The sequence below is a fragment of the Cydia pomonella genome, chromosome 7 (genome assembly GCF_033807575.1).
Source record: "Cydia pomonella isolate Wapato2018A chromosome 7, ilCydPomo1, whole genome shotgun sequence".
Taxonomy (NCBI): domain Eukaryota; kingdom Metazoa; phylum Arthropoda; class Insecta; order Lepidoptera; family Tortricidae; genus Cydia; species Cydia pomonella.
In genome coordinates, this window is record NC_084709.1 from 16,372,169 (window position 1) to 16,391,154 (window position 18,986).

At 35.9% G+C, this 18,986-nt stretch overlaps 1 protein-coding gene across 3 annotated transcripts in view; it reads right to left on the minus strand.

The window, feature by feature from the left end:
* Window positions 1-215: 215 nt before the first annotated feature.
* The window catches only part of LOC133519992 (uncharacterized), a 270,730-nt gene continuing 251,959 nt past the window's right edge, over window positions 216-18,986 (minus strand). For 2 of the 3 annotated variants that reach the window (XM_061854217.1, XM_061854218.1), the window contains 6 exons: window positions 18,557-18,622; window positions 16,120-16,200; window positions 13,883-14,025; window positions 11,317-11,547; window positions 8,205-8,381; window positions 216-7,797 (listed from right to left, as the gene is read on the minus strand). In XM_061854217.1, coding sequence (XP_061710201.1) covers window positions 8,238-8,381; window positions 11,317-11,547; window positions 13,883-14,025; window positions 16,120-16,200; window positions 18,557-18,622 — 665 coding nt within the window. In that variant the 3' untranslated portion in view covers window positions 216-7,797; window positions 8,205-8,237. The remainder of the gene's footprint in view (window positions 7,798-8,204; window positions 8,382-11,316; window positions 11,548-13,882; window positions 14,026-16,119; window positions 16,201-18,556; window positions 18,623-18,986) is intronic. The other variant, XM_061854219.1, reaches the window with a different exon arrangement.

Sequence of the window (18,986 nt, forward strand, 5' to 3'; positions counted from 1 at the left end):
TATATTATTCAGTTCGATGATATTTAAATCATATTCAATTGGAACAGAGTTGCATTTGAATGTTTCTTTCAATTATCAAACAAAATAGAATCAACTCTATACCTTGCACCATGGGTTCCAATTTCAGTGGCAAATTTTGGATTTTTCATTCGTATGGCTGGACCTTAGGGGGGTATTAGACACTGTGGGTACTGTAGTCATATGAAATGAAAATCTTTATACATGACACAATATTTATTCCACCTAACAAAACACTCGTTATAAACCTCAGTACAAATCAACAGATTTTATCAACATAAAACAAGGGTATGGATATCTGCATCCCTACTCAACAACTGAAATATAGTGCATTTCAGTAACTAAATTCAAAAATATTTTAGATGAACATTATTTTACGAAATCTGTCATGGCCATTTATTTGATCGTTCTTACCTAGACAGTAAGGTTGATTTTATAATAGATTAAAAGGATTGGCCACGGCCGCTTTTCCATTCAGACGTAGTACCCATTTTTCTCTCTGGATATTGATATTATGGAAAAGGTTTTTTTATGTTTTGATGTATACTAATATTACTAACCATAGCTACTGTGTAAAAATTATGAGCGAAAAACAGATTTCATACATTTTTTTTTACATATTCAACGCTGAGCGGTCATGGCTTTACGTCGTAGCCGATAACATAGGTTTCCCGGTACGTAGAGGAAATGCTTCGTACAGGCGAAACGACAACGTGTCGTGATAAGCGTCCTAACTTTAATAATAATAAAAGATTCGAAAAAAATTAACATAGGGGCGTAGTTTGATATACAAAATATTATTTAATAATGTTGATATCTAGAGAGGAAAATGAGCACTACGTTTGTATGAAAAGGCGGTTTCGGGGTGGCTGTGGCGTATCTCTTAAGCGACTCGATTGACTAACCCTTTGCCGACTTGTAGGTACACCTGCCTGCAAGTGCATGGTCACGTTATGAATGAGTTTCAGTATCGATACAGTGTCATGCACTATTTTGTTTTTAAATGGCGCGGTACGCGGTAGCATACCAATACGTGCGAGTGAGATGCCTTGTGACACGACTAGCAGTGCATTTCGCGCGCACAAATAAGCGCGAGCAATTTTATCATATCGAACCCCTGCCCTGCACCGTGCCGAACTGGGGGCCTAGCCAAGATGACAAACGTACATCTACAAATGCCGATCGAGAATAAAAAATGTAATATCGGGGTGACAGATGATACATATACATGATTTCACTTCCAATTGGCGTTTTTTACCAACTAATGTCTAGGCCCCCAGACTCATGTCGCCCCGTTACTGCCAAGTTAAGGGACTAGTAATTTAAGGCTTGTGTCATATTACTGCCAAGTTAAGGGATTAGTAAATTAAGGCCTGTGTCATAATGTCCAAGTAAAGTTCTGGATAAAGTATTTGCCACTTATCTGACGAATAAAGTCATCGTTGGCGTTTTTCAATCTTCAAATAAGCTTAACTGGTAGATAAAGTGCTAAGTATTGCAGGAAGTTTTATTTGGCAGTAATACTTTAATTGGACATTGTGAAACAGGCCCTTAGTATATCTATGTTTTAATCGGACACTTTCTCCTACCTTGCTGCTAAGAAAACATATAGGTACCTTATATCTTACTCTGTCCCTCAACAAAGCGTCCTAAGGATAGATGTTACCCCTTCAGCAAGGGCCTTATTCCGTTCTGTTCTGTTCACCTCAAATAATTTAGATCATAGATACACAATGTAAATAATGTTCATAATTTGATTTTCCGGAAGGCAAATAAAGTTTCTTGCTAATTAGCAACCTAGTAAAGATTTAAAAACCGAACGGATTAAAGCACCTAACCTAACAGTGTAAGTTACAATAATAGCTCATTGAAAAATTCGTTTGAAGACCTTACTCTGACTAAAGATTAAGTAAAATAAATCTGAGCGTGATATCTGCTCGGACAGACCCCAATTAAAAATTTAACAATAGTGCAAAGGCGAATGAATAATTGATTTTCAAATCAAGCAGATATGTGTGCAATATTATATAACTCCTTGAAAACGGGCCTATAAATCCCGGTCTTTTGATAGGCTTGCGTGGGGATATAGATCCAACTCGTAGAGGCCTCTTGGAGAGCTTGAATATCATGTAGAACGCCTGCTTGAACCCATTCACAGGCGCAACAATAAACATCCATATACCGGTCGCAGCAGGCATTGGTACTATTGTAGAAAAAGTGAACAGTATAACGGTCTATGGATTGAAGTTTGGGTGGACACTTTTTTTTAATAATCTTTATTAAATTAAGGGGTTTTATCAGGGTGGACAATAAGACCGGGTTATTGCAAAGACGTCCGGACACCTGCCATAACAATGTTTTCACATCGAGGCAGGCGGTGACTCGCCGCCCACGAGATGGCCCCTGAAACTGCTGTCATGAAGACGACCAGGAGCAACACCGAAATTTGTTTTCATTGAAATATATGAAGGTTTTTTATTATTGTAATCACTAATTTTATCTCACGTTACTTCATGGTAGATTTAAGACTTTTACGGTGTTATCAATAAGAACTAAAAATGTAGGCCTTTTAATAGAAGCGTGTGAACATACAAAGTAACTTTAATGAGAGAAAGGCCAATTTTAAAGTAATGATCACATTCATATACTATTTTTTTATTACATGTAAGTATATAATAAACATCTCACTTGGGATTCTTAATAACTATACTATACCTAAACTAATAATACTCGTAAATACATAAATAGGTATTTATGGTAATAATTTGGTTCCGTTAGTTTATTCCAAAAATCGTAAGGTATAACAAAAACATTATTTAAATTAGAATTAAACAACATAGTGGACATGATTTATTAAATACTTAAGTAAAATTTAAGGGCTCTTATAAATAGTATTAACATGTAATTTGATATTTTTTATTCTATTTCACAGAAAAATACAGGAAGGTTTAGGCAATAATGATTTTGAATCATGGGTAGATATATTTATTTCATAAATATAGTATATTTTATCCTTTCAACACATCCATAGGCATTCTCTAAGTATATGTATAAATAAGTTATAGGCAGATGAATAGATATCTTTAATCCATTACAAATGTAAATACAAATACCTATCAGAAATATATGCCTAATAAATTAAATTCTGTTATCAAACTAAAAACCTTAGAAAAAAGTAAGTACCTACCGGAAAACAGTGAAAGGGCCCGAACCTTACGAAGTTATTGCAATGACGAGTTTTTAATGTTTGTACTCTACCTCTTTTGCATAGTGGCGTAGCATGAACTAATCTAGCCGTGGGCATAGTCGCATCTGCGAGGCCCTTTTCATTCAATGTGTATTCCCAAGATAATGAAAAGAGTTGGCTTCTGCGAGGCCCCTTTAAGTGCGAGGCCGTGGGCGAGGGCGCACTTCATCCACGCCTAGCTACGCCACTGTTTGCTTCATTTCAAATGTTTACAAAATTATGAACGGTAAGGGATTCAAGATATCATTCATGTCATGGGAACTTCTTAGGTATCACATTCATACGTTTTCTATCTAACTAAATACGTTTATCGTACTTTGTAAATAATCTCCATAGTTGTTACGTTACGTGCTCTATCATACTCCGGTTAACGTCCTACTTGTATATTTTACACTTATTTTAACTTGTAATACAATTGGGGGACGGTTCGTATCAAATTAAATATTTTACGATAACTTATATGGATTAGTATTAGTTTGGGCCTGAGTTAGAGAACCTGTAATAGGTACGAAGTTAACAGGTTTCCTGAAGGCTTAAGAAGGATTTGTGCGGATAAGTCGAAACACTTTCAAATCAGTACTTAGGTATATTTAATATTAGGAAGGAATATTGAAGATTGTATTGAGCTCAAAATTATTCTAGTGAAAGGACAAATGTCTACAAAGCAAAAAAGGCAAATGTGTAGTACGAAAATTTTGTTTTTGCATGAAAATCTTTTGTGAGGCGATTAAATGGCATTGATTTGTATCTTGCTCTTTCTTAAGCATATTTTAGATGCTGGTGAGAGCTCCACATCATCAATGCCATCGCCATTATTATTGAACTTGTTCGCCTTAAATGGATGCCGAAAAACGATAGGTAAGGTTGACGTCAAAAATATGTTTGTGAAAGTGTAAACATATAATTGACGTCGACTGTACCTACCTACCTAGTTCAACAAAACATTATTTAAGAGGCGACATGTAAATAATGTAAAAGTATGCAATTAACATGTTTATCGATGTAATCATAGGTTGCATTCCTAACTAGAAAGTTCTACATAGTCAAGTTGCTAGAAAAAAAATACACATGCTACCACATATTAGGAACGCCATAGTTTATAGAATGGGCGACTATGAAACGTACGGTACCACTACAAGTAAGTGGTACCACATAGAGGCCAGAGACCACATACACACAGAGCCATGCTTGTTGGAGAAAAAAAATCGGGTTTAGTTTATAACTTTCTGATAAAGGCTGGAGAGCCTTTTTACGATAACGACCACAGTAGCTGCTGCATTCATTCTGCTTCTCTGCTTAACTTTACGGAACTACCCCTTCCTTATTTTTTAATTAGTTATCATTACAGTGCATTAAAAAGGTTTTCAAACCCTGCGCAAAGGAGGTGCTGAGGACGTGTCGTGTCTGTATCTTTAGGTAATTCAATAAAATTAAATTAAATCTACCCTCACATGGCTCCTTAAGCCAGTTGAGGGTAGATCAAAACATTACATGATCATTTAATGAAGGTTAAAGTCAGGTCGTTCAGTCACAGATCCAGGCGGTTTTGTATTTGGTTGGTTAAGCAATAAATGTTACATCTACCCGAAAATTTACAAATTGTTTGTTTACTTTTATTTAAATACCTAAAGATACGGAGTTATAGGTACAATTGGGGCACGACAAAATGTTCAGAAAAGCCGTTCTGTCAAATCTACCTACACATGACTCGGTAGTCAACCATTCCAAATCACACACATCGAGCAGGTAATCTAAATTATTTTAACACCAACATTCCAACATAAAGTCGTTGGGCGAAGGCCTATCTAGTGCTCCGGCTACCTGGTGCAGTCCACCCACTAAACTAAAGCTAATGAATATACCGATTTCATAAGCAAAACCGCAGCAATGGGACCTAGGATCACATTAAGTTCTATATTAACTATGTAATAAGCCAGCTTGTTTGACAGTTATTAAAAAGCCAGCTGATTCGTCTTTTCAATTTCAGTCAATAAATTGTTTCTAAGTAAGTAATATTGATATTATTGACCCATTTCATATTGGTATTAAAACCAGATGGTATTAAAATAAAGACGTAACTTTAAAGAGCATTGTAAAATTTGTAGGGTTCTCGCATTTAATTACCTACCTATACAAATACATTCTTTTTTGCCACTTTACCTCACTATATAAACTTTCGTTGTTAATCGCTCATTTAGGTAATTAGTCCTAAATCTCTAGAACATTATGTTTTCAATAAAATTTTACATTTGTCTATAGCAAGAACACAGAAGTATTATAATACCAAGTCCTTCTCTGTTTTCCTCTAGAATTAAAACAGCAACGTTGTATTATGTACCAGTTTGGCTAATGTTCAAGAATGTCGACCTACCGAGAGCGCAACTAACGTGAAACGTTCCGTTGAGATTTTGTCAAGACTTTTTTTTAGAATATTTTATTTTATAGATAAAATCAGTAACCGGTAATAGATAATCGTTATTTAAGTAAATCGTATTACCTTGATTGGAATGTATTACGAAACTAATATCTTATTACGGAAAATTAGTGGAAAAAACAACTCAAGATGCGAATTCAATTTATTGAATATGTATACAGGATAACTTTATCTATTGCGCGTTGACTTCAAAGATTATAGCGCAAATTCGAACTGTAGGTGTAGGTACTACGTCAATAAATTTGCTTCCATCTTGTTAAACACGAGCTTACTTCATAATTCGTGTTTTCTCTTTGGGTCTTGGAAACTATGTGTTTCCTAAGATACCTACGGGTTGTTATTATTATTGACGATTTGTTAATTGTGTATCGGCAATGCCGGACCAAACAGGAAAGATTGAAGACATCCCAACGTTACAGCATGGAACAAGTTTTAATAAATTACATTAATATAATCTATGGACTGTTCTTGATAGTTCTATTAGCTCCGGAATATGTGGACTTTTATTTTTTTATTATAATTGAATTTCTGTATCATTTAATTTGCAAATATTATGGTACAACGGGCATAAGTAACAACTGTTGTTAGGCTCAGCTTAGCATATTACATATTAACCCATTAAATTAAGCTACTGTGAAGTAGATGTAAACTTGGTTGTTATAAAATACATATTAAAGTATATATAGCTTTATAAATGGGCCCGGATTCATATTAACTTTAAAATAGATTTTGCTGTTCCTTATAATATATGTATCTCCATTCCTTAATTGATAATAAATGCTATAATTATATATTTAAATTTTACAAAACTTGTAAAGCAACAAAAATGTATTTTAAATTAACCTTAACTTTACTCTAATTAATAACACCTTAGGTTATCACAATACATAATTAAGTAACTATAATAATTTTTAAAATGATATGTTACGAAAGTAATTAAATATAATCACGCATAAGTATATCATCTCCCTTTAGGTATAAATATAAAAATACAAGTTCGTAAATGTATGACAGGTATAAAATAACTCTGTATTGAAAAGAACGTATCTCACAAATAAATTAGTACTTAGGTCTCCAATTCAAACATTATCTAATTCTGCCAAATATGTGTAAGCTACGAGGTTATCCCTCAATTAAGGGATCTATTTGCACAGTGTAACTAAATATACCTAACTAAATCTTTTGATGCCGATTTTTATCCTATTTCTAATCTAACGCGTATGTCTTTAACAAATAATGTAGGTATGCTACTGAATTAAAACTAATAACTGTCTGCACAATCTTCAACTTGATAACATGTCTAATTTTTAACCTTCCGCTTAAAAACGGGTACTTTCCATTTGTTCCATAGAACTACGGCAGCCTTAGAGTTTAAACTCGTACAAAAAGTCTTAGTCCTATAGCACTAATGAGAATTACCCCAATCGCATTGAGAAACCCTGCAAGCGCTCCGCCTAATTCCTACCTTACAGCACGTTGACCCCAATGCCGTAAACGTTTTATAATAAAACTTTCCAAAAAAACAGCCTTAGTATTAATAAGGTTGCGATGCGATTAATATTAATTCGAAAACATTTCGGACAGAGGGGTGCTACCCTATTTAAATAAAGAGTTGCCTAAAGAAAAGTAGAGGGCGTTCACGTGACATCAGAGGACGGTTGCCATCCCAGTCGAGATCGTCTTGCTCCTGAGCTGTGCCAGCACATGGCTTCATCTTTAATGGTCTAGTAGACGAGGAAGCTCCGCATCTTCGGCATTGAGCACGTCTAACGCCTAGAGGCCTGCGCCACCACCAATAACCTTCCATAGATTCTTCGTAAGCTTTATCAGAAGTTGAAGGTCTATCTTCGTACCGCTTATCAGAAGTGGAGGGGCCTTCGTACCGGGTGGTCGTCGCGCCCTCGTAGCGGGCGGTGGAGCTCGGCACCTCATAACGCGTGTCTGAGGTGGAGGGTAGTTCGTAGTACTGTCTCTCTCGGCTGGATGAGGCTCGGTCAGACCAGGTGGAGGTTTCGCTGTCGCAGGGGGTGACGGGAGCACTTTGTGTGGGTTTCGGAACGTAGAGCGTATGAGTTTCTTCGGTGAATGATCCGCGTTTCTAGAATTTGAAAAACCTAGCGTTAGTAAGTGGATTTTTACATACATCTTAATTCATTGCCATCTTATAGGTAGTATAATGATCTAGCCGTGGAATATTCTGAATTTTCTGAAGCGTCACATCTTCACGTCATCGTCACGTCCTTTACCAGATAAACGTTCATGCGGTTATATTAATATGTAATAATAATGGCTAAATAGCCTGAAGTCTTAAGGATAGTCTGTCGCTTCCTCTCTCTGCAGTCCTGACCACCGGCAGCTTTGGCACTGCCCTGCTGCTGATGGCAGCCTAGGTTAGGTTTTATGAAATATTTTTATTATTTTTGTATGTTTTATATGTATTTTTTTTAATTTTGAAAACATGTTTAGCCTAAGATTAAAACTAAATAGAAAACGGGATCAACATACTGTCATGAAATCGTAGTTTGATCTTCTGAAGCGTCACACCTCTTGTAGGAACTTGATCGGACACACGCCCTGACGGTTGTCGCCCGATCGGATCATGACCATGCCGTCAACCTCGTCGCCCACTTGGATCACGATCTGGTCTCGCAGGAGCATTAGACCATTGTCACCGTCAGATACCTTCGAATTTATAAAACATTATTATTTAAGTAAACGAAAACTTTGTCACGAGAAAAGTGTAACATATTTTAGGATGTTTTTGAAAATTCCGTATAAATCTAACATGATCGTATTTATACCGGATTTACGATCTATTGAAAATTAGTACCTACATTTATATTAACCGTAAGATAAGGAAGGATATACGTTATTAATAAGAGAATATTATATATATTGGGCTCCATACACCACCGTGGCAACACCTGCTTGCTGCTGCAACACTGTCTTGTCATAACAATAAAATTTGTGGATCTCCAGGGTCTCATCATTATGCTCCATAATTATGCATATATGGAAAGGTCCTTATGCACATTAAGCATAAGGATCCTTCTCTGGGAAAGCCACATTCAAGTGTCATACATATTTGTAAACATAGTATTTTATATGGATGTTTGGATCATGTGTTGCCTGTTGGAGCTCAGTGGCGCCCTCAATCGGTTTTAACAATTTCTCGTAGCATAATAGAGTCAGAACAAGACAAGTCTGCAACGATTTTGATAGCACACGCAGTGCAAGCGTTATTTATACGTCATAATTTCATAGAAGTTTGATGTTACTTGCACTGTGTCTGCTATCAGAATCGTTGCAGACTTGTCTTGGTCTGACTCTAAGTCTGTTTTATTAAAAAGAGGCATGAAACCTATACAGAAAATCTGAATATGTGGATCAAATCAAATTCTATATAATTGTCGAGTTCAATATTGGCATTGTAAAGGGTGCAAGCTTAAGAGGGAAGTATACCACAATACTCGTCCATACAAAAAGAGCAAATGTTTTTCCACTTCTTAATGTTTTCCAATCTCCATGTTTTTTTTTTTTAAATATGTTATTGACATATAAAAACTAGGTTTATAGGTTTTTCTTGTTTTTCAAAATTTGCAATACAAAAAAAAAATATTTTGGAAGCGAAACCTATACCTAGAAAACATGCTGAAGCGATCGACATCAAAATCAAAGTGATTTGTTAAGATTTAGTTAGTGAAAACTGTTTATTCCCAAAATGGAAATTTCATAGAAAAAGTACCGTCATTTCGTTAAGATCGTAAAGCTATTCTTCCCTCTTAACACTTAAGCTGTCACTGTGGATGTGGATCTGAATCTGGCAGGCGCCGTTTATGCTAAAGCAATAAATTACTTGTCATTTTCCTAAGCGCTTTTACTCGATCTAACAGTCGTAAAATTTAAGAAAAGGAAATCAACACGACTCTTAGTAACCGTGGGCTTTGATGGTTATTTATGTATAAGTCATTAATAACTAAGTACTTAGTGAAATCCCTTTTTAGGGTTCCGTAGCCAAATGGCAAAAAACGGAACCCTTATAGATTCGTCATATCCGTCTGTCTGTCCGATTATTTTATAAGGTACCTAACTTATATAAATTTTCCTTTTAATGGTCATTTCATCATAACCTGTGGTAAATTTCCTACTAAATAAAAACCAGCCAAGAGCATGTTGGGCTATGCTCAGTGTAGGATTTCGTAGTTATCTGTGCGTCAAAATAGGCTGCCTTGAACGTGGACTATTAGTGGGTATCCTGTATTACATAACAAGCAAAAGGCGGGCTTTGTAGCTTTTTTACTAAGAAGGGAAGCTTTTGTAAAAACTCTAAAACGGTTTAACCGATCATGTTTGCTATAGTTTTCCTCGAGTCTTTACTAAGCTTTACTTTCAGATTTTATTCATATTTTTGAAACCGTGGTACAAATGTTAGAAGAGAACACACCATTTTTTTCAGAGTTATTATTTCCGAAAATATTGTTTATCAAAAATTTGTTCTTAAAAACCCCTTATTAGTTTTGCATGACCTATCTAAAAACACCCCACTCCATAGGCTTGAATCGCTTATTAAGCATAAATTGCAGCTTTTTAACTTTAACGACCACCGACGAAAGACGCGGACAGACAGACGGACATGGCGACATTATAAGGGTTCCTAGTTGACTACGGAAGCCTAAAAAGGGGCTTATAACGTTACTTTCGCCTGATGATGGGTTACTTAGCAGTGTTTCTCTTAAACTTTTTTACCCCGCGTGCCCTTATCAATTTCCCAGATATCTCTGAACCACATGACGAATAAAATAACAACACTGTATTTTAAAAAGTGTGGTTATTCTAGTCGCTGTGTCAGCGAACCCCTTTACGATCGCTGGCGGTGGCGAACCCCTGGGGGTTCGCGTACCGGACTTTGAGAACCCCTGTCCTAGAGGTTATTAGCCGCGCAAACTGAATATGATGATTTGTAATGTTGTATCTCGTCTCGTGCACTTTTTCGTTAGAGTATTTTGACATCAATTTTAGCTTTTTTTTAACGTGTACCTACGAAGCAGGAGGTCTCGGGTTCGAAGGACACAAATATTCTTCTTTGTTTTGCGTTTTTTACAAATATTCGTTTTTATTTTTTGAGCTATGGAGTATTTTTTTTTTCTATATATCTATTTTTGTTACGTTATTAGAAAATCGTAGATACTTTTGAAGCATAGTTTAAACTTTTAGTTTATAGTTACTTTTGACGACCTGTCTGGCCTAGTGGGTAGTGACCCTGCCTATGAAGCCGATGGTCCCGGGTTCAAATCCTGGAAAGGGCATTTATTCGTGTGATGAACATGGATATTTGTCCCTGAGTCATGGATGTTTTCTATGTATTTAAGTATTTATAAATATGTATATATTATATATATCGTTGTCTACGTACCCGAAACACAAGCCTTATTGAGCTTACCGTGGGACTTTGTCAATTTGTGTAATAATGTCCTATAATATTTATTTATTATTATATATAGTTTGATCCGATACTTTTGATGCTGACTGTACAAGCTTTACTTAGCTCGGGACTTGGTCGATCTGTCTAATGTTGTCTATGCTTGTCCCCCAATATTTATTATATTTACAAACTGACCTGTAAATTATGCGTAACTTGCAGCGGCCGCTCCCCAGCCTGCAGCTTCGTGCAATATTTGGAGGGGAAGTAGCCGATCTTGCCCAGGCACTTGCCCTTCCACCAATCTGGGTCCGAGGTGTCGATGACCGTGACCTTGTACCCCGCCTTCAGATCGAGCTCGTCAGCGTGCCGCGATTTGAAGTTGTAGAGGATCACGTAGAGGTTGGTTGGTAGGAGGCGCTGATGCTTCTGGAAATGAGAGTTTTCTTTTTTAAGTGATCAGTAATGCACTTTTTTGACAGATGGAAAGTGGTAACAGAGCATAAGATGAAGTTTAGAGTCAGGAACAGACTAATGACTTATTAGATTTATGTTCTCATTTGATATTTACCACTCTCAATCCATTTTGGAGATAATCATTGATTTATATCTGATATTCTACGAGCGTGTACACTTGCCTTAGGGTCTGTTTACTTATTGATTAGTGTTTAGTATGAGTTCATACATTTGCTACTAAACACAAGTTCAGTACTATCTCGGACGATCGTTATTCGAAATGGTATTTATATGTCATAGTTTTCAATAGTTTGGTGGATTTAAACATAATGTCCATGTTACAACAACGCTATTAATTACTTTTTACAAAAAACTATAAAAATATAGAATATTTTAAATAAAATAAAAATTACTATGCCATTCGGTTTCCTTAAATGTACATAGCTATTGTTAATACCCCAAAGTTAATGGAGTTTAAAAAAACAAACACCGTTCTTATATTATAACACAAACAAAATTTGTACATTTCAATCCTCACTGCGTCGTAAACGAATAAACGTCTTAGATTACTTATCTATAGGCTATATGCACAATTTTATTCGATCATGGTAGCTAAAATCACCATTGGAAATTCGACATCGACATCCAAACCTTTTCCAATTTATCAATCAGGATTAGCTACCCTAATCCTAAGTTATTGACGCAGGCACTAGTTTTCAACCACGAATACCGATGTAAAGAGGAAACTAGATTGAAACATTATTTGTAAAACAATTTGACTGTTAAAAATTATTATTCTAAGCGAAAACCTTTTGGATTTCTTGCAACAATTTATTCAGAACTGATACGGGACAATGGGGTAGTGATGGATACGTATATATTCACATGGTTTTAACTCACATGCTTAGTTGAGGAAACGAGGTGGTTAAACAGTAATGATTGACCATTTATATAGGTACTCTCTGCGTATTATGCAGTGATATTGATATACGGGATAAAAACGGGACGGGAAAAATACGGGACGCGATACTTAAATACGGTGTCAGTCCCGTATATACGGGACGTTTGGCAACCCTACCTATCCATAATCAACAATTGCTAAATATTGCACTATGTTTGCTATATTCGTACCTACCCCAAGCATAACACAAGCTCATAGACGCTGAAAACAATTTGCTTTAGTAAAACCGCCAGCGAATTTTAAAACCTCGTTTCAGCCAGACGTTAAGCTGATTCCTTATTCCTAAAGTATATTTTGCAAAGTGCTAAGGAACTTGATATTCCGAAAGTAAAATCATCTTATAGTTTTTGTAGTTAAGGGGCTGTCAACACCCAATTCGTGTAAGGTTGGTGTTACTTAAGCAGTTTTATAAGAAAAACTATTTGTTTACAGCTAAAAAGTTGATATTAATTATATTTCAAAGACCGTGGCCGTACTCGATAGAATAATTGGACGAAATCGGCTCGATAGAAAGTAATTGCAAAGATTAGTCTTAAAGTCACCATTAAACGGTTCCATGCATGTCTTTATATTTTCCACTTATGGATCTGTACTAACTAAAACTTATGTACCTAAACTGCTAACGAGTAATATTACACACATAATCCACTTTTTTATTTTAATAGTTTTCCCTTGCCCAGTGACAGTGACAGTGCTATCTCATTTACTCCGATACAAATTAAAAGCCTCTTAATATTATACCGGCAATATACTTATAGTAAATGGAACTATCACTTTTTCTTCCCTTACAAGCAGTTAGTATGGATGACCTTTAAATATGTAACAGCGATCGCAGTAGAGGGCTGCTATAAAAATCAGAAATCCTATGTATTTTATCATCATGAATCTAACAACTTTAGCGCATCGCTGCACACTAACTTATACCGACTGCACGTCAACTGCAACGTCGGCGTGCAGTTCCAATACAAGTCGCAGTCGGGTTGCAGCCCGTCTGTATCGTCCCTTAGTAGTATAGCCTGAAGGGTACAAGCTTAGGTACTTAAAGAATTTATATACAATTTCTTGTAAGTTGGTAATGTCGATTATTGTGGTTAGGTCAATATGTGAGACATTTGTGATTAATAATATAACTGACAATATTTTAAATAAAATAATCGACAAAGATTTCAGATAATGATACTAGCTACTGCGAGGATTGCGACTATGAAAAGACATGTAGTAAAAAGCTATTGACAATGGCTCGTTTCACTGATGACCAGTAAGTGCTTACTGCTTACGCTGGTCCCAGGTTTCGCCAAGGGTCGTGAAACACCTCAACGCTTATATGTATACTAGTTATACACTTACACTAGTCTGCTTGACAGGCGACGGGCAAGGGCTCGCACTGTTCGACGAAAGACTCTTGTCAGGCTCGTCGGGCAGTTCCACGCTACTCATTCTTCCCCCACGAGCGCTCAGCAGCCGCCTGCTATGCACCGGTGATGATGGCGCTACAATTCAGAACGAAAATCAAGAACCGCTTCCATTGTCACCACTAGCACAACTTTTTCATGCTATTCTTGCTGTTACTATTTCACACCAAGCTGTTCTAGCTAGATCATTGATGAGTTGCACAGACGGTAACATATTACCAAAGAGTTATTGATTGTTATAAAAAGGTAAAGTCCAAAAAACGTGCCTCTCAAGTTTGACACCCGAAACTGGCCGAAACAGATGGCGATGGCGCTGTACAAACAGCAACACTCTTTAACTGTCCGTCGGTTTAACATGCCTTTTGTAATAAGGTCCACCGAATGGACAGTTAACAGTGTGGACGATGACACTGCAGCGCTGTATTTCAATACATGTATTGTGGTTACTAAATTGTCAAACGTCAACATTTGATAATCAAAGTTACCTTATGATTTACGGAGCCGTATAGCATCATCTCGTTTAGCTTTCAAATTCTAAGCACGAATTTGTCTTTAGACTTTACACATCTTACACAATCAATAGATCTTTATTGGTTTTATCTGCCTATGTGTAGTTAATTGGTATAAATTTAAATTGGAGCCGACTGAAATCTTTTGGTTCACAATACTTGAGAATTGTGACAAAGTTTTCTTACTTGATAATTTCTGTGCTGCGTGGCCATATGTTATTAAATGGGCATTGACGTTTAATAAAAGACTCTGCTGATTTTTTTATTTAAACACCGTAATTATTTTATAAATATGCTTATAGAATAAAGACAAGAGAGTCCTTTGAATTTGAACGTACACATTACTTTGAACTTCAACAAATTACTTACTTTCATTACGATCAACAAATTTTACGATCTGCATTTGTCTAGGAGTTTCAATAAAATATCAGCATACTCGTATTATTTTTAATAAAGACATGCAATTAAAGTATGGAAATTATTAATTAGAGCTCATTTACATTACACATTTTTGAATGTTATCAGTATTTCACCCAAGTTTCAAGAAGTGTAGGTACGCAGCTACGCAGTATCGAGAGGATTGAGAATTGAAGACTCTAAAGGACTTATTTATGCTGAGAAGTTATAACGAGTTCTTCGCAAAATGTTTTATTAAATTTGAATTACGTGGAACCTGTAAATAAGCCCTTGTTAATGTGTGTATTGGTGCTAAATTTTGTCTTTCCTGTTCCAGAACTGTAAAATTATTATGTTGGTTTCACTTTTTTAGTTTATCGTGTCATTCATCTATCTCGCTCATACATACTTCTTAGCAAGTGACAACCACAACAGCCAACAGGTTACCTTGGGCCCAGATTTAAGTGGGAAGCGATTTTTTAGCGCATAAAAAAATAAATTCTTAGGTACCAGGTATTCCAGTTTTATCGAATTTTAGGAACAGAAGGGACAACATTTGCTTTTCTGTCTGTGTGACTAACTTTTATATTTTAGTTAAATACGATACATGCGGTGTTTAATATGAAAGATTATAAAATTTATAAAACTTAAGTGTCTTATGAGATTACGATTGCTTATCAATCTATTGTTCAATGGACAAACAATGTTGTATCAGTAAATCGATAGCCGACCGTTAATGAATACTTTCATCCTTGACTCGGGTTTCATATTGCCCGTGTACCTAATGAGTAACGTCAATAATGTCAATATGTTCTGATATTTTCTTCATTGCTGTTGGACTGGAAATGGTTGCTACGAGATTTTTTCTCGTATCAAATTATCAGCAGATTAATATCGTTGTCTTATTATCAGTTGTTTAATGTAAACTATTGAGCACCTCTCAGATTTTTAGCTTACCCATTACTTACAGGTACGTGTTTTGTGTACGACAACTGTTTGAAATTAAAGGGGGTAAGAAAACTGTATGCACATGTAGTTTTTGTCCAGTTATTCGCCTTATCAGATGATCACAAAGCCATGATTCAGGACTTTTTCTGCGCAGGAAATTTAAAATTTTGCTTAACTTTTCTAGCGGCTTCAAACTTTTTAGTTTAATTTGTTTTGATCCAACAATTTGTGAATTATTTAAAATGTTATAAAAGTATGGAGACATTGAATAGATGTCGCCTATCGATTTACTTTTACAAGCGTTAGGAAACTAACATACACGATCGTGTGGTATAGTTATGTATCATATGCTTATTAATCTTAGTAAAGCCATGCCTCGTGCAAAGTGCCTTGCTCGAACCTAGAACCAAAAGAAGAATCAAAATGACATGCCCGTTAAACCAAATTGAATGTTGTGTAGAAATTTCGGACATATAAGTGAGAAATCATATAAAATGACATAAAGGTGTGATGATGACGATCGTATGGCAGTGATGAATAAGTTCGATCAACGAGGGTTTCAAGTTTATTTACAGCCAACCCGAACATGTTTTACGGAAAGGTAAAGCGAGGTGGCAATGTAAAACATAACCTCATTTTAATCATGGATGATTATCTATATGCAATGGTTAAAATGCAAGTACTAAGCACATTTATCGTTCCGTAAAATACAATTATTTTCGGGTTATTAATACAAAAATATATATTTTCTCGTTGATTACAATATGCTCATGATCGATTATCATCAATATAACATTATCGCAAAGCTCATTTCGTCCATCCACATTGTACAACAACAATGTACGCAATAACAGAACTTTTAACGTACAATATCGTGAATCACCTTAAAAACGTCGAATAACACCACATAGTAGTATATCTAAACAGTACAACAGTCATAAAGTTCTATACACACGCACACAAGCCAAGCTAGAGGGTAATCTGTAAGGATAACATCGCCTGTGCGAAAACATAGCTTGGTTGACATTTAAGTACATTTATAATTTTATACATTACCCGAGTCCAAAAATACCAAGAAATCACTAGTAACGTCAAGTTTGTAACAAATTCCTGTTTGCAAACATAGGCAGGTAGCAAAAGCGGGCAAAGAGAAGTATTTTGAAACAGTTACCCTTAGTACACAATTTTAGTTGCCAGCATAAGTTTATTCTAATAAGAAACCCCTAATATATTGTAGAAGAATTTTTTTATCGTCATTTTGCGTTGGTTTAAAAGAAATCAAATAACTTAAGTTATTGGAAGTTTGTAAATACAACATTAAAATATTTTAGATGTACATTTAAATTAAAATAAATCAATCTATTCGAAATTGATTCAGAATATAAATCACTTCTTTTTATTATTTTCATTTCTTTAAAAAAAGGAATACAGTACTGTTCATTTCATTCCAAGTTCTGATTTAGACGAGACTTATGCAAGCAACTATAGAAATCTCATTTATAGTTTCTAACAAAACTACTTATAAGGAATCTTTGATTTGCAGTAGGCAACATTAAGCACGCTTTACATTTCCCATGAAACCGCATAAAGTGGCTGAAAGCGGAGTTTATTTCTGCCGCCGAGAGCATGACAGCAATAAAATCTTAGAATGTTAAGATCTGGTGGATGTATTTGTACTGAAGGCATTAATATCAAGGTGATCGAATAATCTTTTACACCATATATAAGAGTGACAGAATTGTATTAGCTTAAATTTGACAGATCGGCTGCATAAAGGTTATTAAAAACAAAGGAGTACTTTCACCTCTCTTGCGTGAATCAGAGGATATGTAAGTAAGAGACGTCGTTCTGGTTGGTTGGACCCGGGCGTTTAGAGTACTCGGTGTGCGTACAGAGGACGCGGCTGCTTTGCGAGGGCTGGTCTCTCCCCGGTCGTCGCCGCAGTTCCCCGCACTCCGGAGAATCCAGCGAGAGGCTCTTCATTCTAAGGTTCAACTTTTGACGTCTCGGCGAGTGCGGCGCTATAACAGTCACGCATGATGAGCACACTTACCCTTTGAGACGCTGGGGTAAACTAGCGTTACAGTGAATAAAAGGGTTTTGAGTAAGTAGGTTTAAGTAAATATACCTATTCAAACAACGATTGCTAATGTAAAGTGGTTATTAGTAAGTGGGGCATAATTGGTTACGGGATTATTTTATGTTTTGATAGATAATGATAAATATAAATATTACAGTTAACACTTAAAATTTTATATGCAAAATGTGACTATTGAAAGATGTTATGTATTAAAAATATCACACGATAAGCAACAAATATAAAATAGTAAAATACAACAATCAAAAAATAATGTGCGTAAGCGTTGCAAACAATTTCAAATATCTAAAATGAAGTAAGAATAAGAGGAGAGAAAAAGATAGATAATAGAAAATACATAAGAAAACGTATCAAAACCCTGCCTTATTGTTAGTTGAGCACTACTGCACCTAAGAACTAATTCTACTCTAATTTTCTACGGTTTTTACGGATGTAAGCATCCTACTTGAACGGACTATGGTTGCGGCGTAATCATAGCCCTATTACATAGTGAATGAAATCTATTAATCGGCCCGTCATCAGCAGCGTTCATTGGATAGAAACAAACAAATATGGCTTCGGATGAGGTAGCAAAATGCTCGTTGATGCAACGAATCTTCGAATGAACAAAGAAGTCAATCTACAGGGAATCGCTTAGATACGATGTCATTGTCGGTACCAGGTAATGGACTGGCGCGGTCGGCCTGCCTCAACATTTGGGCACTCTTCGAGTTCTTCATCGACCCTGTATGGACAAAGTAAACAGCAACCGTCTATAAGTGATCAACTACTGAGTTAACTCAATACCTCCGTACTGCCCTGTAAATAGGTAAGTAGTTGTAAAGTTTGTGAAAAGAATAAAAATAGTGATAGGAAGGTGTTAAGAAAGCCAACGAAACTAAATGTTAGTCGATTGGTTAGTCAAATAATGAGTGTTGAACTAGATACTCCGCTGGTGGCGTGAGGTGAGTTGCTCGCCGCGTGAACTAAGCTAAAGACAATTGTAAGTCACTCCGATTTCGCAAACAAGGAAGCAATCTTCGAGTCCTCGACTGTTATTTGTTCGTGCGTAAGTATAAGAAAGTAGGTAAGTTAGCGTTATCGTGTCA